We start from the raw sequence: 23,185 nt of genomic DNA on the forward strand, positions 1-23,185 counted from the left end.
CAGTATTTCTTGTAACGTACCTACTAATCTCTTCCCTTGAGTAAACAAAGTACAGACATTGAAAAGTTACAAAGCTCATCCAGTAACAGAATGAGCACATACAAGATTATAAACAGCTGATTTCCAGAAAGGGGCTGATTCTGATATTAAATACACAGGTAAAGCCTCTTCCCAAAGGTTATTTTCCAGTAATTAAAAATTGTGCTCAGTACTGAAGAAAAAGGATATTGTGGGAAAAAGAAGGAAGATGGTGGACTGGAAGGCAGAGGCTGATTGATAACCCTGAGATAAGACTCAGTGAATCCCTGAAATGGGGTCAGCAGATATGGAAAAAATAAATATGGCATGAAAAATTCAATATTTTTTTTTTTAATGGTTTCTGCTACCCAGAAAGATACTTTGTGCTCATATAAGTATGAATGAGTTACTTTTTCCTGTGGTTTACTGGAGATGTCTACCAATGGGCTGTAAAAGCCCTGTTGGGCCAGCTAAGACGTCGACAACTTTGTCACCAAGACCTTCACCAGGACTGCACATGCCCAGGAGACACCCCTGTAAGCCTGAAACCATCTTGGCTGGGCTGATGGAAGGCTGTGACCTCCTGGAGGGATGCTCCATGTGCTGGTTTGCTTACCTTTCACACAGGCCTGGACCTGCCCATACCACTCCCCACAGCTGTCGCAGAGCAACGTGAATGCTGTCTCCTTGTTGCCCATGACATATCCCTGAGCACAAACGTAGAGCAGCTCGTCCCCCATTTCAAAGCCAGTGTGGCCATGCAGGATGGTGTGGGGGAAGGATGGCGGGTCCCCACAGGGTTTATCTGAAAAGAAGAAATGAGATTGTAGAGACCTTGCAATAGTCTTTAAGTACAGTGCTAACAGCAGTGCTAAAAGAGTTACCCTGACGATAAACTTTCTCACATCCACAGAACATATACATATCATTGGATTCATACCCTTCTCGACCTTCATAACTATTTTCAGCTGTAATTGGGATGATATTTATTGATGTGTAACAGTGATGCATCTAGAGGGGCTTTGTTTCCAACAAGTCAGCAGAGGACATCAAGATACAGCTGCCTGCCTGCTTCTACAAAGGCTAACTAAGGCTTGAGTAGGTTGGGACTGGAAAGAAAAAGCTTGGATACAGTCATTTCCTTAACTGAAGAAAAGCTTGTGAAATTGTTTAAGACTGGCATTTAATGTCTACTACACTGCAGTAAACAGGCAGAGGCTGAGCAACAATCCGCGTTCAAGAAAGAAAAGGTCGAAGTGGACACCAGTAACTTTTCAGACTATCTCTAATCTTCTAGCCTTTCTCAAAATCAAAAGTTTCTTCCCAGACACTCAGATTTCCCCTATTTTAGGTTAGAGACATCCTAAAATAAATGGTGACTTGTGCTCTTCAACTTAACAACACCCAGGGGTAACATAAATTTGTTAGGATATAAAATCTAACAAGATGTTTGATAATACGTCTGCTGACAGCACTGAAATTCAGGAAGCTAAAGTTACAAAACTGATTTTAGTTTTCCGTTGCATGAAAAAAGTGCAGAGAGGAGTCTGACAACCAACCACCAACACCAGTGTAAACTGAATTTTAGCTCTCTCTTTCAGATTTGAACAATCTTGGTTATTGTTAACAAGGTCGGTCAAGATCTTCTAGAGAACTTTTAGGCATTGCAGCTTCTCTTCTCTCAAAGGTCTTCCTTTCTCAGAAGGGTTCTTCAAGAGGGATTTGCCCTGTCACCTTTTCCTCCAGATTTTTTACGGTACCTTTTGGAATAGACATTATATAGTATAAGGGAAATATAGGGTCTGTGTTCTAGTATTAATCTCTCCTGTTGAAACAATTTGCTTTGGTACAAAAATCTAATTACTTAGTTGGCTAAGCCAAGATTATGTTCCTTAGAAAGACTTCTGTTTGGAAGCTGAAAAGTGACCTCCAGGACTATGGCCCTAAACATGCAGAAGGAGAAACATCTTCAGAGAGCACCCGTGCTACTTTGCTGAAGTCTAATTTTATGACTGTTTCAGCACAAGATCTTACAAACAACATTTCCACTGACACTGATTAATGTTCAGGGTTTCAATGGGCAATAGTTTTGACAGAAGAGGGTTTTTAAAATCTGCTTTCTTCAAAATCTCAGGCTTTCCTGCTTCTGCCCCAGGGACATCCTGCAAGATCCCTGTAAGTCCCAGCTGCAGCTTTTCGCATCATCTACCCACTTCTGACCCAGGCATAGGTAAATACATGTTTATTTAGAAATAAGAGGTATTCATGTTGCCAGTTGTTTAACCCATAGTGAAATTAACATCCTGTGATAAACATCCGCACTCTGTGAAAGTTCTTTTAGAATTTGCCTGACAGACCTGGCTAACCACTTCTCAACCGGGTATGCTGAAAAACATCTGCCACTAATTTAAGGGACATGCTACTGAAGTCAAGGCTTTGAAGTCTATTCTCCATAATGTACATATACATATATACTGTCTAACACCTTCATAAGTTAGTGGGAGTTATGCACACACACACTGACAGAAAAAATAAGCTCTTGAGGCTATACAAAGCTCAGTTTATGTACAGTTTTATGGAGGTTTGGCATCTGAGGAAGTGAGGAGCAGTTAGCAGCTAATGCCTTTCCTGTGAACTGGTCCGATGAATAGAGATTGATGTGGATGAAAGGGATAGCAAAATATTTTATTGCCTCATAGGAAGGCAACAGACCTCTGCATTTCATGTACGTTATTTATGTAGCCACTTCCATTGGTACAAATGGGAGCTGTGTATCTGCTCTGAGAGAAGTATTGATCCCAGGGCTACATGGGACAATTATATGTCAGAGGTTATTCTTATCTACAAAGCCTTGCTTCTTAATCTTGTGGCCAGAGGAAGCAGAAAAGTAACACATTGGTTAAATATGGCAAACACATTCAGAAAGCACATTAGAACTTTCCAGGAAAGAAGAAATCTGAAAGGAGCTTTACTATAAAATTTGGCAACAGACATGGTAACAGAGAATCATGAAATCCTGAAAGAGAGATCTGGCTGATGTGTGAATAGAAAGAAAAGCAGAGACTTTAAAGGTGCTAATGGATGGACACTGTATGGGGAACTTTTGACTCTCTCAAATTAGACTTTGTAAGGTCATGTCTTTGCTGCAAAGCATACTGAGTGACAGCACGGACAAGCATAAGTGAAAATTGATACCCTGCAAAGACATACTCAGATTCCTACGTCCATTTTGCTGCTGTCTTCTCTTATGTAAGATGTTCAGCAATTTTCCAGGTTGCAGAATCTTACAGCTTTTCATCCTGCTGTGGTCTCAGTTGCTATGACAATTCCTGCTCAGTCTTTTGCCAAACCTGTTCTTTCTGGTACACATAAAGAAGAGACACTGGCACAGCAGCTCATCAGACTCAGCCACTTCTGGGGACAGGCTTCAGGTTTTTGTCTGCAGCCTTTATACCAGGAGCTGGCAAAGCATGGGCTTGTTTGGAACAAGCCTGTGCTCAGTGCTGGCATTCAGGCCATTTTCTTGCTGGAGGAGAGCATGCAGATCTGGACCATGAAGCGTGACGGAGGGTGTGTTGGCAGCAGCTTGTCATGTAGAGAAACAGTAGTGCTCTTTGTCAAGGCGACCACAGGGATTGCCTAGAGGGGTAATGCTGGTAGATGAGGACTGGGTTCCTCCAGTGCTGAACACTCCATCTAGAGTACTGCTTTTCCCCTCATCTATCCTCCCACAAACCAGCATACATTCTTAGTGCTTGCTAAAAAATTAGCCCAGTGCACGTTTGCCAGTAGAAAAGCCTAATGTGCTTGATCACAGAATCACAAAATCACAGAATCGCAGAATGGTTGGGGTTGGAAGAGACCTCTGGAGATCATCTAGTCCAACCCACCTGCTAAAGCAGGTACACCTAGAGCAGATCACACAGGAGTATGCCCAGGCAGGTTTTGAATGTCTCCAGAGAAGGAGACTCCACAACCTCTCTGGGCAGCCTGTTCCAGTGCTCTGGCACCCCCAAAGTGACGAAGTTTCTCCTCATGTTTAGATGGAACCTCCTGTGCCTAAGTCTATGCCTGTTGCCCCTCATCCTATCACTGGGCACCACTGAAAGGAGTCTGGTCCCATCCTCTTGAGACCCACCCTTGAGATATTTATAAGCATAAATAAGATCCCAAATATACTCAGACCCCATCCAGCAGATCTCATGCTCTGCCTGCTTGTGTGTGAGATCATATCTCAAACCTGGAAACGTGGAATCCTGTCCTGGACATCGTGACCCTTCCTGAGTTTGCCACATATTGACAGTGAGGTCAAACACCTAACAGGGCTCCATACATTGATAGCTGACCTCCAGTAAGCAAGGATGGACTGGTTTACACAGTGAGACAGCATGGCACAGATATAAGGCAATGCCGAAGGACAGAGGAGATCCTCATGTCAGCAGTAATTGGGCACAGACTGTTTCCTGGGGTGAAAATCACCACCATAGTCAATAAAGAACTCAATATACATTAGTAGAAATCAGGATATGGTCAACATCTTACAATGGAATGGGAGTAAGTGGCAGAGCAAAGCTTTGTGTTGAGCATAGAAATGTTTGGGCTAGTGATGACTTTGGTTACAGACCTTCTGGAGACTCAGTAACTATTTCTTACAAGAGATTGAAGACGGCCTTTGTTAATTGAGTTAACACACTCAGTCGTGATTGGCTTTTAGGAATTATGGCCCCTCTGAAGTAACTTCTACTCCAAACCATGTATGGAAAGGAGTTTGTGACAGGTGGTTCCTGGCAAAGACTTGACACAAGTCACTTTGAGAACACAGCACTCCTCCTCCCCAATCCAGATTCCTCCAGAAGCATCTTCTTGATTTAAACTAGAAGCATCTCATCAATTTGTAAAATTTTTTTGAGATGTCTTGATAAAGTACTGTCTACAGCAAGGACAGCCTAAGATCAATGCAAAAAGAAACCCCATCAACATGAAAACCATGCAGCTTTCTGCTTCCATGCCACGTGGCAGAACGAGGAATCTACCAAAATCTGATTATCTACAATTGCTACTTTAACTGTGTACCATGCTCTGAAAGCTGACATGAAACACCCTCTTTGACGTAAAACATCCCCTGCTACAACCATCCAATTCAGTGGAGTTTTTCCAGAGGAACCACTGGAATTTATAGGATGTCATCTCACCATTAAGAAACTGGAAAATGCAACTCCTAATGCTCAGCCCTATGAAACATAATTGTGGCTGTTTGTTTTTCTTCTTGATTGCAGAGACACTGAAGTATATGGAATTTTTGGTTTGGGGTAAGAATACTGAGTACAAATAGAGTACAAAGAACCAAAACTCAACAGTATAAGTGCTGCTTGTACCCAAGTTAGCATGCCAATAGCTCTTTCATCAGATAGGGCTTGTCGGAATTTATTAGTTTAAATGACATCTCTAGGTAGTGGGAAATTAACTGTCAGCTATATGCAAAGCTCTGGAAAAGAAACCTGTAGCAATGAAAAAAATTAAAACTTCATATCCACAGCAAACCATGACAAAGAAATGGTTCCAATATTACATAAAGCAAATTGCAGCTTGCTCTTGTAAAGTCTATTTAATATGTTTGATATAAAGAACACATTAATTTATTTTTTTCTTACTGCTGAAAAAGGCAAACTGAAATATGTACATAAGCCATGAAGCTTTGATGGGTATCTGGAGACAGCAGTCATGTTTAGCAAAGTTTGATTTGCATTTACGCTGTATGCTACTACAAGTTGCTGCCTGTTTAGTTTTTCTATGGTGGCAGCAAATCAAAGCCTTATGGAACAGAGAACTTACTTGTTGCCTGTAAATATCAGTGGGTCACCGGAAAAAAACAGCAAAACGTGGGAGCTATTAAGAAAGAGATCTTTCCTTTGTTGCATTTAAAAAAAAATACAAGAAAGAGAACTGAGAGGATTATACACATACAAAATCAAATGGTATGTGGTCCTACAAAAAAATAGAGCTGGTAGAAAAAAATCCACCTTTCTGTTTTTCTTGCTTTATCTTTCTATACTTTGAGGTGTTTTCTTATGAGCTTTGACAGAGAGTAAACACGCACTCTGTGGGCCAGATCTGATCTACATGCAATACTCCATTTTCAGAATCGGCAGAATCTAATATATTTTTAGATAGTTTTTGGCACTCATGGCTAGGAAAGAAAGTTTCTGATCTCAGCAGATCCTGAGCTGGTTCAGAGCTGTCTTGTTGACTCTAATGGCTGCATAAAACATTTGTTTATGAGCAACTGAGAAGACACATTTCTCTATACTGAGAAAACTGCAGCTATGTTCACACCATTCATGAAACATTACAGCTCCGTTGTTCCCTGTCAAACATAACTCTTAGTACCGATTCTATGTAAAACATATCACTTAATACCAAAGATTTTTGTGATTCTTCTGTGTGTACAGAATGAAATCCATTTGAGAAGCACAAAAAAAAAAAAGGTATCTGTCTCTTCAGAATTTTTATTTGTAGAAGCCTGATTGTGTAAGCACAACCAGAGCTCTTGCTGGCATTTGACCACTGCCCTGGCTGTTGAGGTACGCTGAAGTGTATGCTTAAGCAATTCGACAGAACGCACTCATGTACTAAATGTTAATCAAGAGAAGATGAATTATAAATCAAGGCCTAAGAAGGGAATTTTGTGATGGTTTGTACTAGAAGTTTCATTGTGGTTCAAGATGCCCTTTGCACAACCCTAAGAACTGAAAATAGAGTTGTGAAGAGTTATCAATATAGCTTCTGAAGAAGGCTGATGTGACTGTTCCCTCTGTCCATCCTCAACTTGCCAGTCTGTCTGAGCCTGTCTGAGAAGAAATTAAATTTTTGCAGTTATTGTGCATGGGGACACAGGTGTCAGTGTAAGAAACTTGGGAAACTTTCAATGGTGCCAAACAACTTCCTTTTTGTACTTCATTTCAATATATAGGTCTTATTACTAATGTAATACTGTATTATAATTGAAATTATATAAACTAAAAGCAACGTCTACTTCTCAAAAAGAAAAAAAAGAGGAGGTTTCAAGTAAGAAACAATTCATTAATTATAACTTAGATATGTAGTTATTAGCCACATGTACAAAACAGCAGAACAGATATGCTACATCTGAGGCTGTGCTGCAGGGTTTGTTGTTGATGCTTCTTACTGGATATTTACTTCCCAAAACTTTAAGTGGCACCCCTGAAGTGTAGGATGTTCTTTCATCGGTCAACTGCTTTGTGCTGGCCTGAGTGTTATTGTGTGTTACAATTGCATGTTAAGGCTATTTCTTCTCTGGACTTTGTTCTTTTCATGGTAGCCACAGACTAGGCTCTGCCATGCAACTTCACTTAAGCCTTTCTATTAAAATATCGACTCTGCATCCACAATTTTTTTATATATATTCAAAGAAGAGGGGACCTTATTGTCATCCAGAAACATTTCTGCGTGGAAGGACTATTTGGTGAGTGCATTGGCATGATGGTCCCATTCTGTCATCAGGAAACTCCCTGCCTTGTACAAAACAAGTTGTTCATAAATTGTCTCTTTGAAAACAATGCAAATTTTCCCCTGGGTTTAACTACGCAGTTTCTGAGTCCTCTGTGGTGTTCCTTTCCAACAAGCATTGCCAGACTATGTTCTTATCTTCACTTTTACTGCCTCCTTACCATGAGCAGTAACCAAATGCAAAAGGCAAACAGTTTCTTCCCCAAGATCCAGCATCTATGTGTAAGCTTGGACGCAGCAGGTGGAGACACACAGGGGAGCACAAGGGCACAATGGAACAATAGTGGCCAGTGCCATGATTTCAGCATCCCACAGCTGTCCCACCCGTTGCAAGGTTTTTCTCAAAGGGGGGGATGATGACAAAAGAGAGATTTGAAGGAAGACAATGAGACAGTTTTGCTGATGTTTACAGGGAGCTGCTCCTGTATGTGAGCAGCAGCATGGAAGAAAGCACAAAGGTGCTTGTGTGACAACATTAGCAACTGAGTGACAGAGCTGGCATCGCCTATGGCAGCACGGAGCCTGGAGTTGATATCATGAGGGTTACTTGAGAGGATGGTCAGTCAAACTGTGATTTTTGAATAGCTGAGTGCACATCCAACATGCATCACCTCTGCCACATTTCGCTTCAACCATATTTTCATTCCCACTGCTGCCACTGACTGTTTATCAAAATGCCCCTCGGTGTTGTGAACTTATTGCTCCTCAGTAAATGCCATCTGCTTGCCCCTGTTTTTCTTGGAAATAAGAGGTGAAACTTCAGAGCGCCTCCCTTATGAGGAAAGGCTGAGGGAGCTGGGTCTCTTTAGCTTGGAGAAGAGCAGACTGAGGGGTGACCTCATTAATGTTTATAAATATGTAAAGGGTGAGTGTCACGAGGATGGAGTCAGGCTCTTCTCGGTGACAACCAATGATAGGACAAGGGGCAATGGATACAAACTGGAACACAGGATGTTCCATTTGAATTTGAGAAGAAAATTCTTCATGGTGAGGGTGACAGAGCACTGGAACAGGCTGCCCAGGGGGGTTGTGGAGTCTCCTTCTCTGGAGACATTCAAAACCCGCCTGGACATGTTCCTGTGTGACCTCATCTAGGTGTTCCTGCTCTGGTGGGGGGATGGGACTCGATGATCTTTCGAGGTCCCTTCCAGTCCCTAACGTTCTGTGATTCACTGTAGACATCAACAGTCTGTTCCAGGGGTTCCCAGACTTCTTTACACAATCCTGACTGTCAGTAACAACTTACTTTTTGCCTTCAGAATCCATCTTTGCTTGTGGGTTCTGGCATTTGAATATCAGAATGTTTAAGCATCAACTTAAATTGGAAATAATGCAGTTTTCAGAATCATCCATGGCATATAGAGTTCCTAGCAGGTTGATCTACACTTGGTAACAAAAATTTTTAAAAGGGACACAATGAAGTTATTTGCATACACATGTTTTGTACTGATAGCTATGCATGCAACAGCATGGTGTTTCATCTTTGGAAGCCAGCTTTCTGAGTAACATTCAGTTACGCTGCTGAGTATGGAAGATGCTTCAGGCATCTCAGTTATATTGGTGCCAGCTATATTCCATAAAGTATGTTCTGTGAACACCAAAATGGGTTCTTCCAGATCAGTACTGCTGTTTGAACTCGCTAAACTGCAGCAAAGACAAAAGATAATGCAATTTATTTCCTGTAACCAATGTCTTGCAGCAGTTAGCTCACTCAGCGGACAATTACTATAAAGATTTACTCCTTAACATTCCCTCTTTGCCTCTCAGCAGTAGAAAAATTGAAGGCGAAACTTTTAATGTTGCAAGACAGCGGTGACTGTGCATTATTGCGATAGTATATCAGTGCTGACCTTCATCCTTTACACAAAAAGCATCATATTGGTCATTCACAAAGCGATCGGTTTCAATTTTAACATCAATGGCTTTCACGCTCTGCTGTTTGCTGCCCGTCTTTCTGCATATAATTGTCCTAAAATAAAGAAGAAGAAAAAAATAATCAGAAATCTTCTGGAGTTGTACATGCAGGTGAAATTTGGAGATCTTTTATCACAGTAGTCAGGCTTTAGCCTCATCTTAACTCTTTAAGAGTTGGCACATAAGGCACTAGTGTGGGAAGAACTATGAAAAAAGCTAAGGCAGAATTAGAAGTAATTAAAAAAAATGTTTGCTGCAGATCAGTTCACAATATATGAAGCAATAAAGAATGTTTATCTAAATATATTCTATAGTACTTCTAAACATCAGACCAAGTCTCGGAGTACTTAAGGCCACATTTTGCTTTCACATTCCAGTAATACATATTCCTACTGATGGCACCTGGATAAAAATTATTAGAAAACTCAAGATTTGTTCTGAAATATTATAAGTCATTAACATTTTACATTAAAAGACCATTAAGGTTGCATATTTAACTGCTCAAAAGCTAACACATGCAAGCTCAGAAAATTAATCTTGACTTCTTGGAAGAAAAACTGTTATATTTTCTTATCAGTAATTCCATGCCTTTGTGTAAACTCTATTTCTTCTGGTTTGATACTCAGCAGTACCTAATCCATCCTGTTGCCCTCCATAGGCTTGAACAAAGGTAATAAATCTGTATTTGCTTTTACAACTGTGTAGTTGCTAAACATGAAGGAAGAGATTACTAATTATTTCTTCTCTCATCTACTGGCTGCTTAAAACTAACAAATAGAATGCAGTTTGTTGTAGAAAACACTGGTTTTATGGTTACATCAAAGGCTATAAAGGCTATAAAAGCTACTTCAGCCCAAATTTTTGCAGCTGGATATTAATGGTGCGGGGTTTATTTTTTGTGGACAGCAGGTTTGTAGAAGAATTGCACAGTCAGCTATTTTAGCGAAAGCAAGACAAAAATGCTTTCCACAGAGGAATCCTTCCAGTGGAGGAAATTCATCATTTTGTATTGTACAATGGCAGAACTAATTTTGTTGTCAGTCTCGCACTCAATTCGGGGAATAAAATAAATGTTGACTAACTGCCCATTCACTGAACACGGAAAAGATCCAGTGAAAACCCAGTATTTGATCGTGCACTTAATCGCTAAATAACAATTGATTTAGATAAGTGTGCTGAATTACAGTTGTACAGACCATCTTCATTCTGGCATGTGTTAGCTTTTAAGCATTTAAATATGCAACTTTAATGTTCATGTAATGTAAACAAACAAAAGCAACATGAAACAAGCCATATGGTGGTGATCACGCATACATACATGAATGGTTCTTACCACACATGTGCTCTGGAAAACGACATGAGGTCATCCCCTATCAAAGCCCCTTTACGATTTTGAATCAAATATGCCTCTTTTATAAGGAAGACAACCCTTGATTTTTTTTTTTTTTTGGGGGTGGGGTGGGTCACTTGAAGGACAATATTTTCCATAAAAGTTTAAAATCAAGTTCTCTTAGAATTTAACACATTTAAAGTCTGAGTCCTCTAAGTCATTGCTGACAAAGGCACCTAGAAAAAATTTACTTGATCTGCCAAAGTGAGTTCAGATGACTGGGAGGATCAGGCCATCAATTAGAAAATATTTGTATGCATTCACATCTTGTTCCACTAGATCTTACAAGGCTGATGTGAATGCAATAGTTATGTGTCCCTTCAAAAAGTGACTTACCAACATTAATCTTTCCCATAATTGCTCAGTCACTTAGGTACCCAGATCAGGTATGCCTGGCAACACTGAATAGACAAATACTGACATGTACAATGAATTACAAGTTTGTAGTTAGCAGAATATATTGATTAGTTAATTAATTTTAAGAGCATTTCTTAGCAGCTATCTAATAAGACCAGACTTACAAAGATGTGTCTTGCATATAGATTTAATGTTAAATACAAAAGTTTTAAATGATGCTAAGATTTTAAAAAATTCCATATTTTATTTAAAATTCTGTATTTTATTTTGATTTTATTTAAAATTCTGTATTCTGTATACCTATTAAAATATGTATTTCTCACAAAACTTTTTTCTACATGAAGTTTAAAAATTGTTCCTCCTATCTATTCCTTTTTTAACTACAACAGACTAGACCCTGGTTAATCTTCTCCTTAGGACTTTAATTTGGATTTTTGTCATATTAAAATTGATCTGATTAAAACTGCAAACATTCTAATGTAATTCTTCTGAGACGAGATAAATCTTTAGGAAAAAAAAAATCAATTTCATCTGTCGCGGTTGAGACGGACAAATGACATGGACCAAATTCTTTCAAGATGAAAGTAATAGGTGCCATTTATTGCTACAAGTGCATTTTTATACAATTCTACCAGTTCATGTGTCTTTTCACTATTGGTTACAAGTTACAGCACTAACATCTCATTGGTTAATTTTGCTATCATCCATGTTATTCTTCCATCCCCTTCTCTCTCACGGGTACATCTCCATACCTCCGGATACTCCTTTACTCCCATCCTCCTCAAGGGTAAATCTTAATATCTTCAAGGCTGATCTCTACTCCCATATTTTCTGTCAAGGATTCCACAGACCCGCTGCAGTTTCCCACATTCATCTCTCCCATTCCTCCTTCTCTGTCAGTAGTTTCCTACCACAAGCTCAATCCTGCAAGCTCCAAACATCTTCAGTAAGCTGTTATTACTGCTGCTGAAAGGAGCGTCAAGACTGCTCAGCATTTCTCAGTAGTAGGTCTAATGAGCAGACCTGCAACACCATTGGCATAGAAATAGTCTCTTCATAGCCAGTAGGACTCCAGGTATGACTAAAATTACACAATAACAGTATTTTCTCTGAGTTTTTGAGGGTGGGTATATGTTTCCCTAAATCCTAAAATGCTAGGTTTTCATCTGTAATTATGGATTAAATACATAAGTACACTTTTGTCTCAGTTCTAACAGGTAGGTATTGATGCTTTTAACTTTGTTACATTTTTCATTTGAGGACAAAAATAATGGCTATCAATTCAGAACTCCATGTATTTTAAAACTTCTTCAGCAACAGCATTGCCATGCTGAAACAAAAAAAATTGTATATTTTTCCTATCTTTCCAGCACCTCAATGAGAGGTTGTGGAAATGTATTGTGCAGTTCGCTTCTTTACTATTTTGAATTGTTGTACTGGAGTGTGCATCATGGCTGAGAGAATGCCACAAATTTTGTACTTATTTTAGGGATACATCCACCTACTCAGCCATTTAGAAGAATGTAGTCATGCAGAGAATGTTAATGCTATTTATTGCTACTTTCGTGTAATAATTGAACTTCAACAGACTTGCTCATTACTCAGCATTCATTGTAATCTGATGTTTAGAGCAATGTAATGCATGATTTTGTACCTTGTATTTAAGAAACAATTGCAATTTTATTTTTCCTTCTATGGATATCTCTTATGAAAGTACACATGCTGAGAAGAAACATACTGACTTCAGAAGGCGGATCATCCATTATTATCCTGTATATTTAATACACATCTTGAAAAGTCCATGTGTCCCTGAAAATTATTTTTATGTGGCCATGAAATCACCATCACATCATAAAAATCAGTCACACATACTGTCACTATAGACCATGTAAATGCCATACACTATCAGTAAGGTAAAAATACAGTTGGGAAAGGAGGGGTTTTAGTGGCATTGACAACAACCCCTCCTCTCTGATGGAAAGTGGGAGCGTGCCTGATGATGTCTCCTCTGGTTCCTTGACAAGACAAGCCAAAAACTATCACGAATATTCTGAGTTCACTGCTACCCAGCCTAGAAGGACAAACTGCTCCATGATGCCTCTTGCCCTCTCAAGTGAGAAAACAAGAGACCACGGAGACTCTGTGCTATGTTGAACCTCAGCTTAATTCCTGCTGTATGATAAAATTCATCCAACTAAGAACAATTAACAGTCCTTCCTCTGTACCTACAATGAAAGATCAGAGGGTGGCCAAGCTGATCATTGTTTTCCTGTGACATAACTCAAATATTGCATTTATCATGTGCACACATGAGGAGAAAATTTATTACATAGCACAATAAGGTATGAACTAGACTTCCTAGAAGCCTTCAACTCATTAATTTTTTTCCTAATCCATTATGTAACCAATGAGTAATTGGTATATTTCACACTTCACCTAATTCCTCTATTAAAAGAAGGAAATAGCAGAAAAGCTGGCATGAATAGTATTTATTTCACAATATGCCATAAGGTCATTACGTAATATGTTATTAAATATATCACAATGATACACTCAAGCCATATAATGATATCTGATTTTATGTATTGTATATATGCATCTACAATAAATACATATAATAAACATGTAATATTTATATATAAATTATATATTTTTTAATAGTAGTATCAACCAGTACTTCTACTTTCTAAGATAATTACGTAGCAGTTTTATAATACTTAACAATTTTTCAGTAAACCCAAGTTAAAACATATGGTGTTAACAGCTGAGTTTATATGGCATAGCGTGATCCACAGAAACCAGTAGGTGTGACTGGGATGCTTTGTAGTCGCTACTTTATCTGCCAGTTGATTGTGAGTTTTGTAGTCTTAGTCAATAAATTCACTGAACTGAGTCAGAATGGTCTTATGACATTTATTCATAGTAGCATGATCTTGCATATTAATATATTCGACTCAGAAGAACATCATCAACAATGTGTTAGCTGAAGCACTGTGAAAGTCTGATTCACAACATAATATAACAAGAATTCCCTAATTAGAAAGTTAAAAACTTCATCACTTTTCCTAGTCAAGATAAATCTTTAACATCCTATGCTAATTTTTTTCACGGGTCAGCTTTACCACTTGTGTTTCAGTAACTAGGTGAGAGAAAAAAAACAGTAGTCTTGAAGCCAAACTAGGGGATTTTTATTCTTAGTCTTTCCCTTCTGTAGTTTGGGAAACTCCAAATTATAAAGCTGGCTCTGATGAGAAATAAAATATAAATGACATGTTCACGATTACCAAAGGGAAGAAAATTTCTCTGAAAAGTCATGAAGTGGAGCACAGGTGGGCTTTGGAAAGTCCATTGACTGGGAACTATAGAGGCTAATTTTGGCTGGATGCAGCCCAAAGAAAGCAGCTCCTAAGTGTGACATGAAGACATTCCAACAGCAATACTGCCACTGGAAATGTCAAAAGGAGGTCTTACCCAGGCAGAACCAATATCCTTTAGATTCTTAAAAATATACACCAAAATGCAGCCTTTTGTACTTAAAATTGTACATATGACTACTGCAATAGTAAGGCCTCTGTTCATTAAATAAATATGGCTCATTCGTGCAGATTTTCATACTGCAGCTTAGTATGAAAGATTTTATATAGCCATTTTACTATAATATCACTATGTACATATAATTTGAGCATTCTTAGTGCATGTAGAGGAGAATTGTGTTGCTTCCTGGTCTGGACTAGTTGGGTGCTCAAAGACATGTCAAGTGTCACTATAAAGTTAGTTTTACTCAATTTCTTTTTAGGAACTCCAGTTTAATCCACAGCTTTCATAACAGATGTTATTGATTAGTTATCAAAGCATTTAAAAAATTAAAACAAAATGCTGAATGCTATTAATTTACAAAGAAGCACAATGCGTAGACAGAGAGCTCTCAGATAGGACAAAACGTTACAGAGATTCTAAAAAAGGGGGCAAAATATGAAAAGTTCTTTTGAAAATTAGAAAATCGACCTTGTTAGAACTAACAGGCAAGTTAAAATCTTGGTATTACTCCCTCTTGTGCATTTGCTAAGAGTGAACATATCCCCTTTCTGCCATCATTTTGCTAGGCTAAACAAACTGATGGCCTTTAATAACTTCTGATAGGTGAGGTGTTTTGTTGGACTGATCCTGGTCTGAAGTCATCCCTTCTGAGCTTGGGTGCCAAGAATTATTACATTGCACTATTGCAGGTGGTGCCTTCCCAGTGCCTCGTTGAGGCCCTTCGGTACTGTCCTCTCTCTGAAAGAGCTGCTGGATGACCTTTAGGAGGACTGTGTTTCATTTTTTCCACAAATTTTGTGTGAGTTATATAATTATTTTATTTTATTTTATTTTATTTTATTTTATTTTATTTTATTTTATTTTATTTTATTTTATTTTATTTTATTTTATTTTATTTTATTTTATTTTATTTTATTTTATTTTATTTTATTTATGACAGGCTCACTGCTGTCCTGTGTTCTGTGACTACACCCAGCTCTTTCTCCTGCTCTGCCTTTTCCAGCTAAGTGCTAGCTTAAGGTTGAAATTCCTTTTAGACTTCATGTAATACTGTTACATCGCACCCCATTTCTGTTACTCCATCTCTGAAATGAGGCTTACCTTCGTGTTCAGTATTGTGGTTTTCCTTGGTCTTAACAATGAGTTCTAAGCCTCTGGCATCAATGAATTTCACTGGCATACCCCTACCTTTCGTGCCGAAGTTTTGCTAAAGCCCTCAAATTTCTTAAAAAAGAACCTCCCAGTAAAAATACAATGTAAAAATGTGAGTCTCAGCTAAATAAATGGCTACTCTGAGGACTGTGATGCTACAGTTCAGCAGATGGTGTTTTGGGTGCTTTTCCTAGAAAATCCATCAAAATGTATTTTCTTCTGTATGATGCTTTTCCTGAAAAAGTACATTTTCTAAAAAATTATTCAGTTATTGGGATATCTGATTTACAAGAACTATGTCTGTCATACTTTGCCCAGGCTGTCTTCTCAAGTTGTGCCAAGAAAAGATTTGCATCCCCCCCCAACGCTGATGCAAAAAGTGGCTCATGTCCACACTACTCAGTGATATCATTCCTTGGAGTAAACTGGCCATGTCCATACATTAAATTCAAATCTCTTGACTGAACTTCATGTAGAAATCCATATTCCTGAAACACAATTAGTTTGTTTTTTCACTATATGAGAATTTCTGAGATGATCGACAAGAAACAATGAGAAGACAAAGTCATCTTCTATCAGAGCATGACACCAGCTGTGGTTTGCAAGACTAGAGTTTGTGACATGAAGGCACGTCGGAGTGCAAGACCTCCTCAGACAGTTTCATAAGCAATTTTAGCATTTTGAATTGGACCATGTCCTGTCAGCTATGTCTGGATTTTTCTCTTGAAGGGAATTAATTGACCTACTTCATCCACATGTCTGGGAGCAAATTCATATGTATTATCATCAGGTAGCTTGGGCACAGCCTCAAAATAAGACAGACAGCTTGCCAAACTGACATATCGTTAGGACTGCTTCTCTGCAAATAAGCAAGTGGGCCTGTTATAGCATGTACACCTGGACAGATTTCACAGGGCCCACAAGTTCAAGGGTTTACACACACACAGATGAGAGGACTGGCAAGGGTTAGTGGCTGACCCTTATTTTATTCCTTGCATATTGTTTTTTTCTTTCCCAAGAAACGTGCTGTTATTACCCTACTGCCAGATGTTGGGCAAGTCCCACAGAGTAGGCAGAAAGAGAAGTAGGTACTCTTGTGAAATATAATTTCTGAGTCTTATTATTACATTTCCCACTGGTGTCATCTGCAGTGAGGGCCCTGTTGTGTTTGACACTATAGAAGCATTCAATAGGAGTCAGTGCAAAACCCAAAGAGCTAACAAAAGGAAGGAAAAATAGAAATGAAGTAATTTCCCCAGCAGCAAACATCTGGTCTGTGGTCAGTCAAGAAAAGAACCCCAGTCTTCTGACTCCCACCGCAAGGCTTATTCTAGCTGACTCTGCTTGCTCACTCCCCTCTGAAATAAATCCTCCGGGGACTGGGTATGAACCAGCTCGGGGCAATTTCATGCAAATAAACAGGTTGACAGCCCTGCAGGAGGTCTGTCATAGAACAGAAGGCCTATGCAGAGCTTCAAAGCCCTTATAGAAGGGAGACATGGCTTCATTCTTTTGTAGACAAATAGGAGTGGGATAGGGAATAGGACAGCTTCAGCTTTTCAGTCCTAGAAAAGTGATGGAAATGAGTAAATTTGCTAAGAATATCTTAATAGAAGCTGTTGAGGGTGTTTACAAATTCTAAAATAAATAGGTGCTTTCCAATATTCTGTGCATAAGACTGATCAGAAGAAAAATTGCATCATATTAACTTTAGAAATTTTTAAAAACCCAGAAATTAACATAAGACCCTACAGGACTTGACACAAGGTTTTCCAGTACGACATCTGAGTTCAAAAGATAGCAGTGAGAGCCCTTCAGAGATCTCTGCCACCTTTTTTTCATTTATATTATGGCAGATCGCTTGCTGGTTTTACTGACTCACTTGTCTGACATGCAAATAAGTTGTGAGAGTTTCATTTTTAGTATAAATAGCTATTAGGGCTCATCTGACAAATGAGACCTGCCTAACAACATTTCATTTCCTGAAATGTAACAATGGGTAATGCCTTATAAATTACACATGTCAGGACTGACTTGTAAATGGTTTATTTCTGGGCTGCTGGAAGAAATTACCTCCTCATCCTCTTACCCTTATCCACTTGTCAGTGGCTCTTCTCTAAAAGTTCCCTAGCCTTTGGACCTGCCAGTGACTTGCCTGTGAGAAGAGCCCTGAACTCAGAATTCGGTTGGTTTGAACAACTGAAGGCGTAAGACAAAAACATTCCCTTATGCCTGTGAAAGAGGTTCTGGCCCAGGCTCCTCAAACCACAAAACCACCCAGTTTATTGTCTCTTTGGATTTGCTGGCAGGGATCTATTTGTTTAAGCAATTTCCATCCTACGTCAGTTGAAGTGAACCATATTTGTGAAGACCTGCTGCTTGGGCTAACCCGGTTTGCAGAGACTGAAGTGGATAAGAGAGCATAACATGAGCATCTCCACTAGCAGACTGGTGTCTTCTTCCAGCAGCACCACTCTCTGCAAAACGATGATTTTTAACACCCTAACCAGCAGCTGGTTGCCCACCCTGTTCACTTCTGACTTAAAAGATACAAGAGACAAGCAGCTCTACCAGAACAGCTGAGGAGGCAACAGTCACTGCAGTGGGTCAGGAAGAACCAGGTTGGTGTGAGCTGGGTGGCCACAACCTCATTGGGTCCAACAGCAGACATCCCATTATAATCTCAAAATCTGTACATATTTACATATGGATCCATATTTACATATGAATCACCAGAAATTTGACAGTCACCTAAATTGGGCTAGTTCTTCAGACTGAATTCTCCTCTTTGCCCACATAAGAGGTATAGCCCAGAGAGCAGGCAGTGTAAACACGCTCATGCTGGCTCAGTGATGTGCCTCAGTCATAACAGTAGAAACTCCCATGGGTTTCCAGCCCTTATTAGGATGTAAAAATAATATTTTTTAATAAAGTAATAATAATAAAGTAATAATTTTATTTTTAATAAAGTAAAAATAATAATAAAGCCAATAGTGATTGATATATTTACTCGGAGTAGGATTGTAACTATTCACAAAGGCCATAAAATAGTCATCAGAAGTGAACAAATCACTGACTTGCACAAAACCTGGAAAAACAATCTAGAGGTGAAAAAGTCCTTACAGCTCTTCTAGAGCTTCTGTTCAGTTTTAAGTTTATGTGGTGGAAGGAGGACTGAACCATGTCAGAAAATCTGCAACACTATAGTGACTTTACTCACATCATTTGTTTGTGTTTACTTCTACTGCCAATGTCTAATCCATTTTCCTTCAGGGGAAAGACTAGGATACTTTCCAGGCACCAAAGAAATAAACCAAACTGCATTCTTCCTGAAATTAGGAACTTCTTTTATCATGTTTCCTCCTATTCATCTACATCCTGATGTGCATGGTCCAAGAGGATATGGGAGAATATTAGACTAAAGCTCTGTGATCTGCACTGGACAACAGTCAGCTGCTGGGAGAAATCCAAGGTTTTAGATGCAGCCTATAAAGTCCTGAACTGTTTTGTTCCTGGTAAATGTGAGGAGGTCACTTATCTCCCTGGGCCAGGCCATCAGATTGAAAGATGTGGAGGTCCATCAAGATAAAAAACACAAGGTGTGCTCGGCAAACCCTCCTTTATTTTGGAAATAATTTTCCCTACTTCTGTAGCCTTCTGGGCATGCTGTGAAGCCTTCTTTCCCCTCTCTGTGTTAAATGTGGATTGAAGTTTTTCTGTTTACCAGCTATCCTTGTTGTCATGTTTCCATTTATCAAGTAAAGGTCCAAAGTATTGGATAGGCAACTGTAGATATATTTTCCATTCCTTTAATCATTCTTGAGCCCTTTTTTGAGCCTCTTTCAGTACTTTTCTTTAGGTGTCGTATCAGTGATATATACAGTATTCCAAAGGAGGCTGTTACACTGACCTATATGTGTGTGTATATTTGTATATATTTTTTATATTCTCCATCCCTTTCCATAAGCACTCTAGCAACTTTGCTTGTTTGTTTGTTTTAACCACAGCTGCAGTTTGACAGAAGTTTTCTTTGTGCTGTCCATAGTGATGTCCTCACATTTTTTTCTGGGCTGACAGAGGTAGAGCAGAACCTGCAAGATATTTTCAAGTAGATTGCATATGTCTCCTGCATGTACTATCATTGAAATCCATTTGTTATCATTTTTCTCGTTAGTCTCTAAATGCCTCTGAAAATCTTTATATTCTACTTGAGCTTGTCCAACTTGAATAACTTTGTCTCACTTGCATCCGCTGCACTCAACTGCTCATTTCCTTCTCCAGAGCTGCATTAGCTAGCAGTGAAACCAGTATAGCCTTTTCAGGCATCATAATTTTCCTGGTTTTCCCCAAAGTCAAAAATATCCAGTTCAGTGAACCAAGTAATATACATTTTGTGCTTGCCCAGCCATGTGTAAAATAGTCCCGGAGAAGAAACTACCAGGCTCCAGCTCTGAAGAACTATGCTTTCTGGAGAAGCCCTCCAGTGAAGGTCCAATGTGGTGACAGCACAGCAATGACATGCTGATGTGCCCATACAAAGTCCTTTCCAATAAGTAGAGACTTCTATGTTAAGGACAGGTTTACTGGAGGAATGGAGTACAGAAAGTTGGAAGGGATGAAAAATCTTCCTCCCTTCCCATCCCATTGATATGACGGTGTGTACATTCTCACATCATCATGGTGTGACGTGTACAACACTATCACTGTATCCAATTTTGATATTGAAGATATTCAGGGACAGGTCCACAACTGGTCCATTAATAGTTGTAGCTCCAGTGTCTGCAGCAATAAATTGAGGATCTCTCAGGACTAACTTATTTGCTTAGATAAAAAAGGGACAGTTTCTTCTCCTACACACCATCATTCCTTACTTCCATAACAGAGAAAAAAAATTTAGGGTTTAGGTCACTGGTTTATATCCTGAGGGACTTTTTTTTAGTGACTGGAAGTACATACAAATAAATTTTCAAACAATTGTTTGCCTGGGAAAAAAAAAACCAAAAAACAAAAAACAAACCAAAACAAAAACCACAACAAAAAAAACCTACCACAGAATTAGTTGCTTTTGCCTGAAGTTGTTTAAATGTGACCTTTCATTAATGGTAGCAACTTTTTGTCATTTGGAAACTTTATCACTAAAAATACACAAATATCAGTTTTTACTTAAACAACTGATAACTGTCACAAAACCCAATAATACACTAAAGTTTGGGAAACTGGAAACAGTATCTTGATAAAACAAAACTTTATCACCATTGAATATTGACAGTAGATTATATATCACGCTCTAACTCATGAAAACTTTGTAAAGCACCTCAACAGAATGAATATATGTATTATGCTATGGTTGTTGAAGGAAAGATTCAAGAGAGAAGGGGCTTCAGATCTTCTCATGCTCCCCCTCTGGGCAATTCCTGCATGGTCCCAGCTTCAGTGACACAAGCCATTCATGTCAACCCTCAGCTCCTCCACTTCTTTTTTTTTTTTAATCTGAGTTTTCTGTGATTTGGTCTCTGTGAAATAGGAAGCTTGTCTACAACTCCCTGAGGCATGCTGTGAAGATTTTCAGTTTGGAAGAGACTGAGCGGTTGGGTTGTAGGTTCTAGGCCTGATGCAGTGCCACAGAGCTGGACCTGTGCAAGGCTGAAATGAGTCTGAATGAGCTTGAACTTGGGAAGCCCTCGTCAGCCACAGCAGAATGGCACGGTGGCAGGGTCATGGTGCTTCTGGCATACAGCTAGCACCTCTGTGGCCTTATGTTCTTAAAATCTTAAATTTCACTGAGAGCCATTGGTACTTCTGGAGTACTCATGAAGGCTGACTCTAGCCTCCTGAAACTATGATCAACAGAGGGAAGCAGTTTCTACCACAGGACACTTTTACACGCCTGCTTTAAACTGGTGTCTACCAGCTACGGAGGCAATGATGCTTCCTGGAGAGGCTGTGGCAGGCCAGTACATCTTGCAAGACTTTCTGTAACGCGAGGCAAACTCAGCCTAGTGTCATGTCAAGTGACTTGAACTATCTTGAATAACACAGTTCCATATATGGAGTGACAATCTCAGTTCCCTGGTGAGCTTTCTCAACATGTGCGTGTGCGTACCATACCTAAGTACATTTAAAGTCGAACCTATTTGAACACACCTCTTTTCTACTCAGGTATGTGCAAATACCTGATCCAGATACCTGGTTTCCATGAGAAGCTCAGTTTGCTGAACTTCTTATGAAGTAGAAAATAACAGAATCAGTGGGAACACCAACATTAATTCCAGCACCGTGTCCTCAGCCTGCAAGCTCCTTTAGCGCTCGGCACCCATCTATAGGCCAGGTGAAAAGAAACGACAATGACATAATTCAGAAGGAAAGAGAAAGAGGAAATCGCTTAAGATTTGTGAAATACATGGTCTGAGACTGACAAATATTTGTGTCCCTGCAAAATTAGCTGTACTAAATTGATTTTGTGGGGAGAGTTGCATATTTAGGTACATGACATGGTGCTTGAATTGTGGTCAGTGTTTTTCAGTAACAGTCAAGGAGCAAAACTTGCTTAACAGCTGTCAATCCATACTTCTCAGGAAGGGTTATACTGTTGTCCTTACCCAGAGGAGCCACCAGCAAGCCATCCTGTGGTGCAGCCAGAGAAAGAACAGTCCAGAACAGCCCTTTTCAGTTCTTCTGCAGTTGCTAAGTGAGCACTCAGGTCAACACAAGCTTTCTCAGCTTCAGCTAAATCCAGACCCTGAGAGTTGTTCTTGGACTCAAGTGCAAACACTTTCCCTGCAGCACCGAGAAAGGATATGTCACTCATCATGTTATTGTACTGAATACATATTCAACAAAAAATATTGCAAATTATCACCAAGTAAAGTCTCACTGCTTTTACTAACTTTATTTTAAGGAGCCACCTACTTCTCGGAATGAGTAATTTTATCAATGCTGTAAGTACCTTTATCTTAGCTTTTCATTCTGTTCATCAACAGAAAAGCAAACATAGCCCATACAAGAAGCTTGTCTTGCCTCTGTATGCTTAAGATCTGGAGAGAGAAAGCACAACACTCTCTCATATGCACATAAATAATCAAAGTCAGAACATCTCCTGTAGGCTATGCCACTGGAATTCATTAATAAGCATTTTACGATTACATTCATAACAACTACATCTAGAAAGCAAGCACAAATCTAATAGACAATATTGGAACCCAGTCTTCCATGTCAGAAATAGATTTATACTTATTCTGAAAACCCAAAATGATGTAACTCCATGGCAACATGTGCCTAAATGCTGCTGCA

General features: G+C 39.2%; 1 protein-coding gene across 1 annotated transcript in view; it reads right to left on the bottom strand.

Moving 5' to 3' along the window:
* The window catches only part of SUSD5 (sushi domain containing 5), a 50,002-nt gene that overhangs the window by 17,719 nt on the left and 9,098 nt on the right, over nt 1-23,185 (bottom strand). The window contains exons 2-4 of the mRNA XM_082044233.1: nt 22,495-22,672; nt 9,396-9,514; nt 635-823 (exon numbers count right to left, since the gene is read on the bottom strand). Coding sequence (XP_081900359.1) covers nt 635-823; nt 9,396-9,514; nt 22,495-22,672 — 486 coding nt within the window. The remainder of the gene's footprint in view (nt 1-634; nt 824-9,395; nt 9,515-22,494; nt 22,673-23,185) is intronic.

Source organism: Streptopelia decaocto, assembly GCF_964273445.1.
Source record: "Streptopelia decaocto genome assembly, chromosome: 2".
Classification (NCBI taxonomy): domain Eukaryota; kingdom Metazoa; phylum Chordata; class Aves; order Columbiformes; family Columbidae; genus Streptopelia; species Streptopelia decaocto.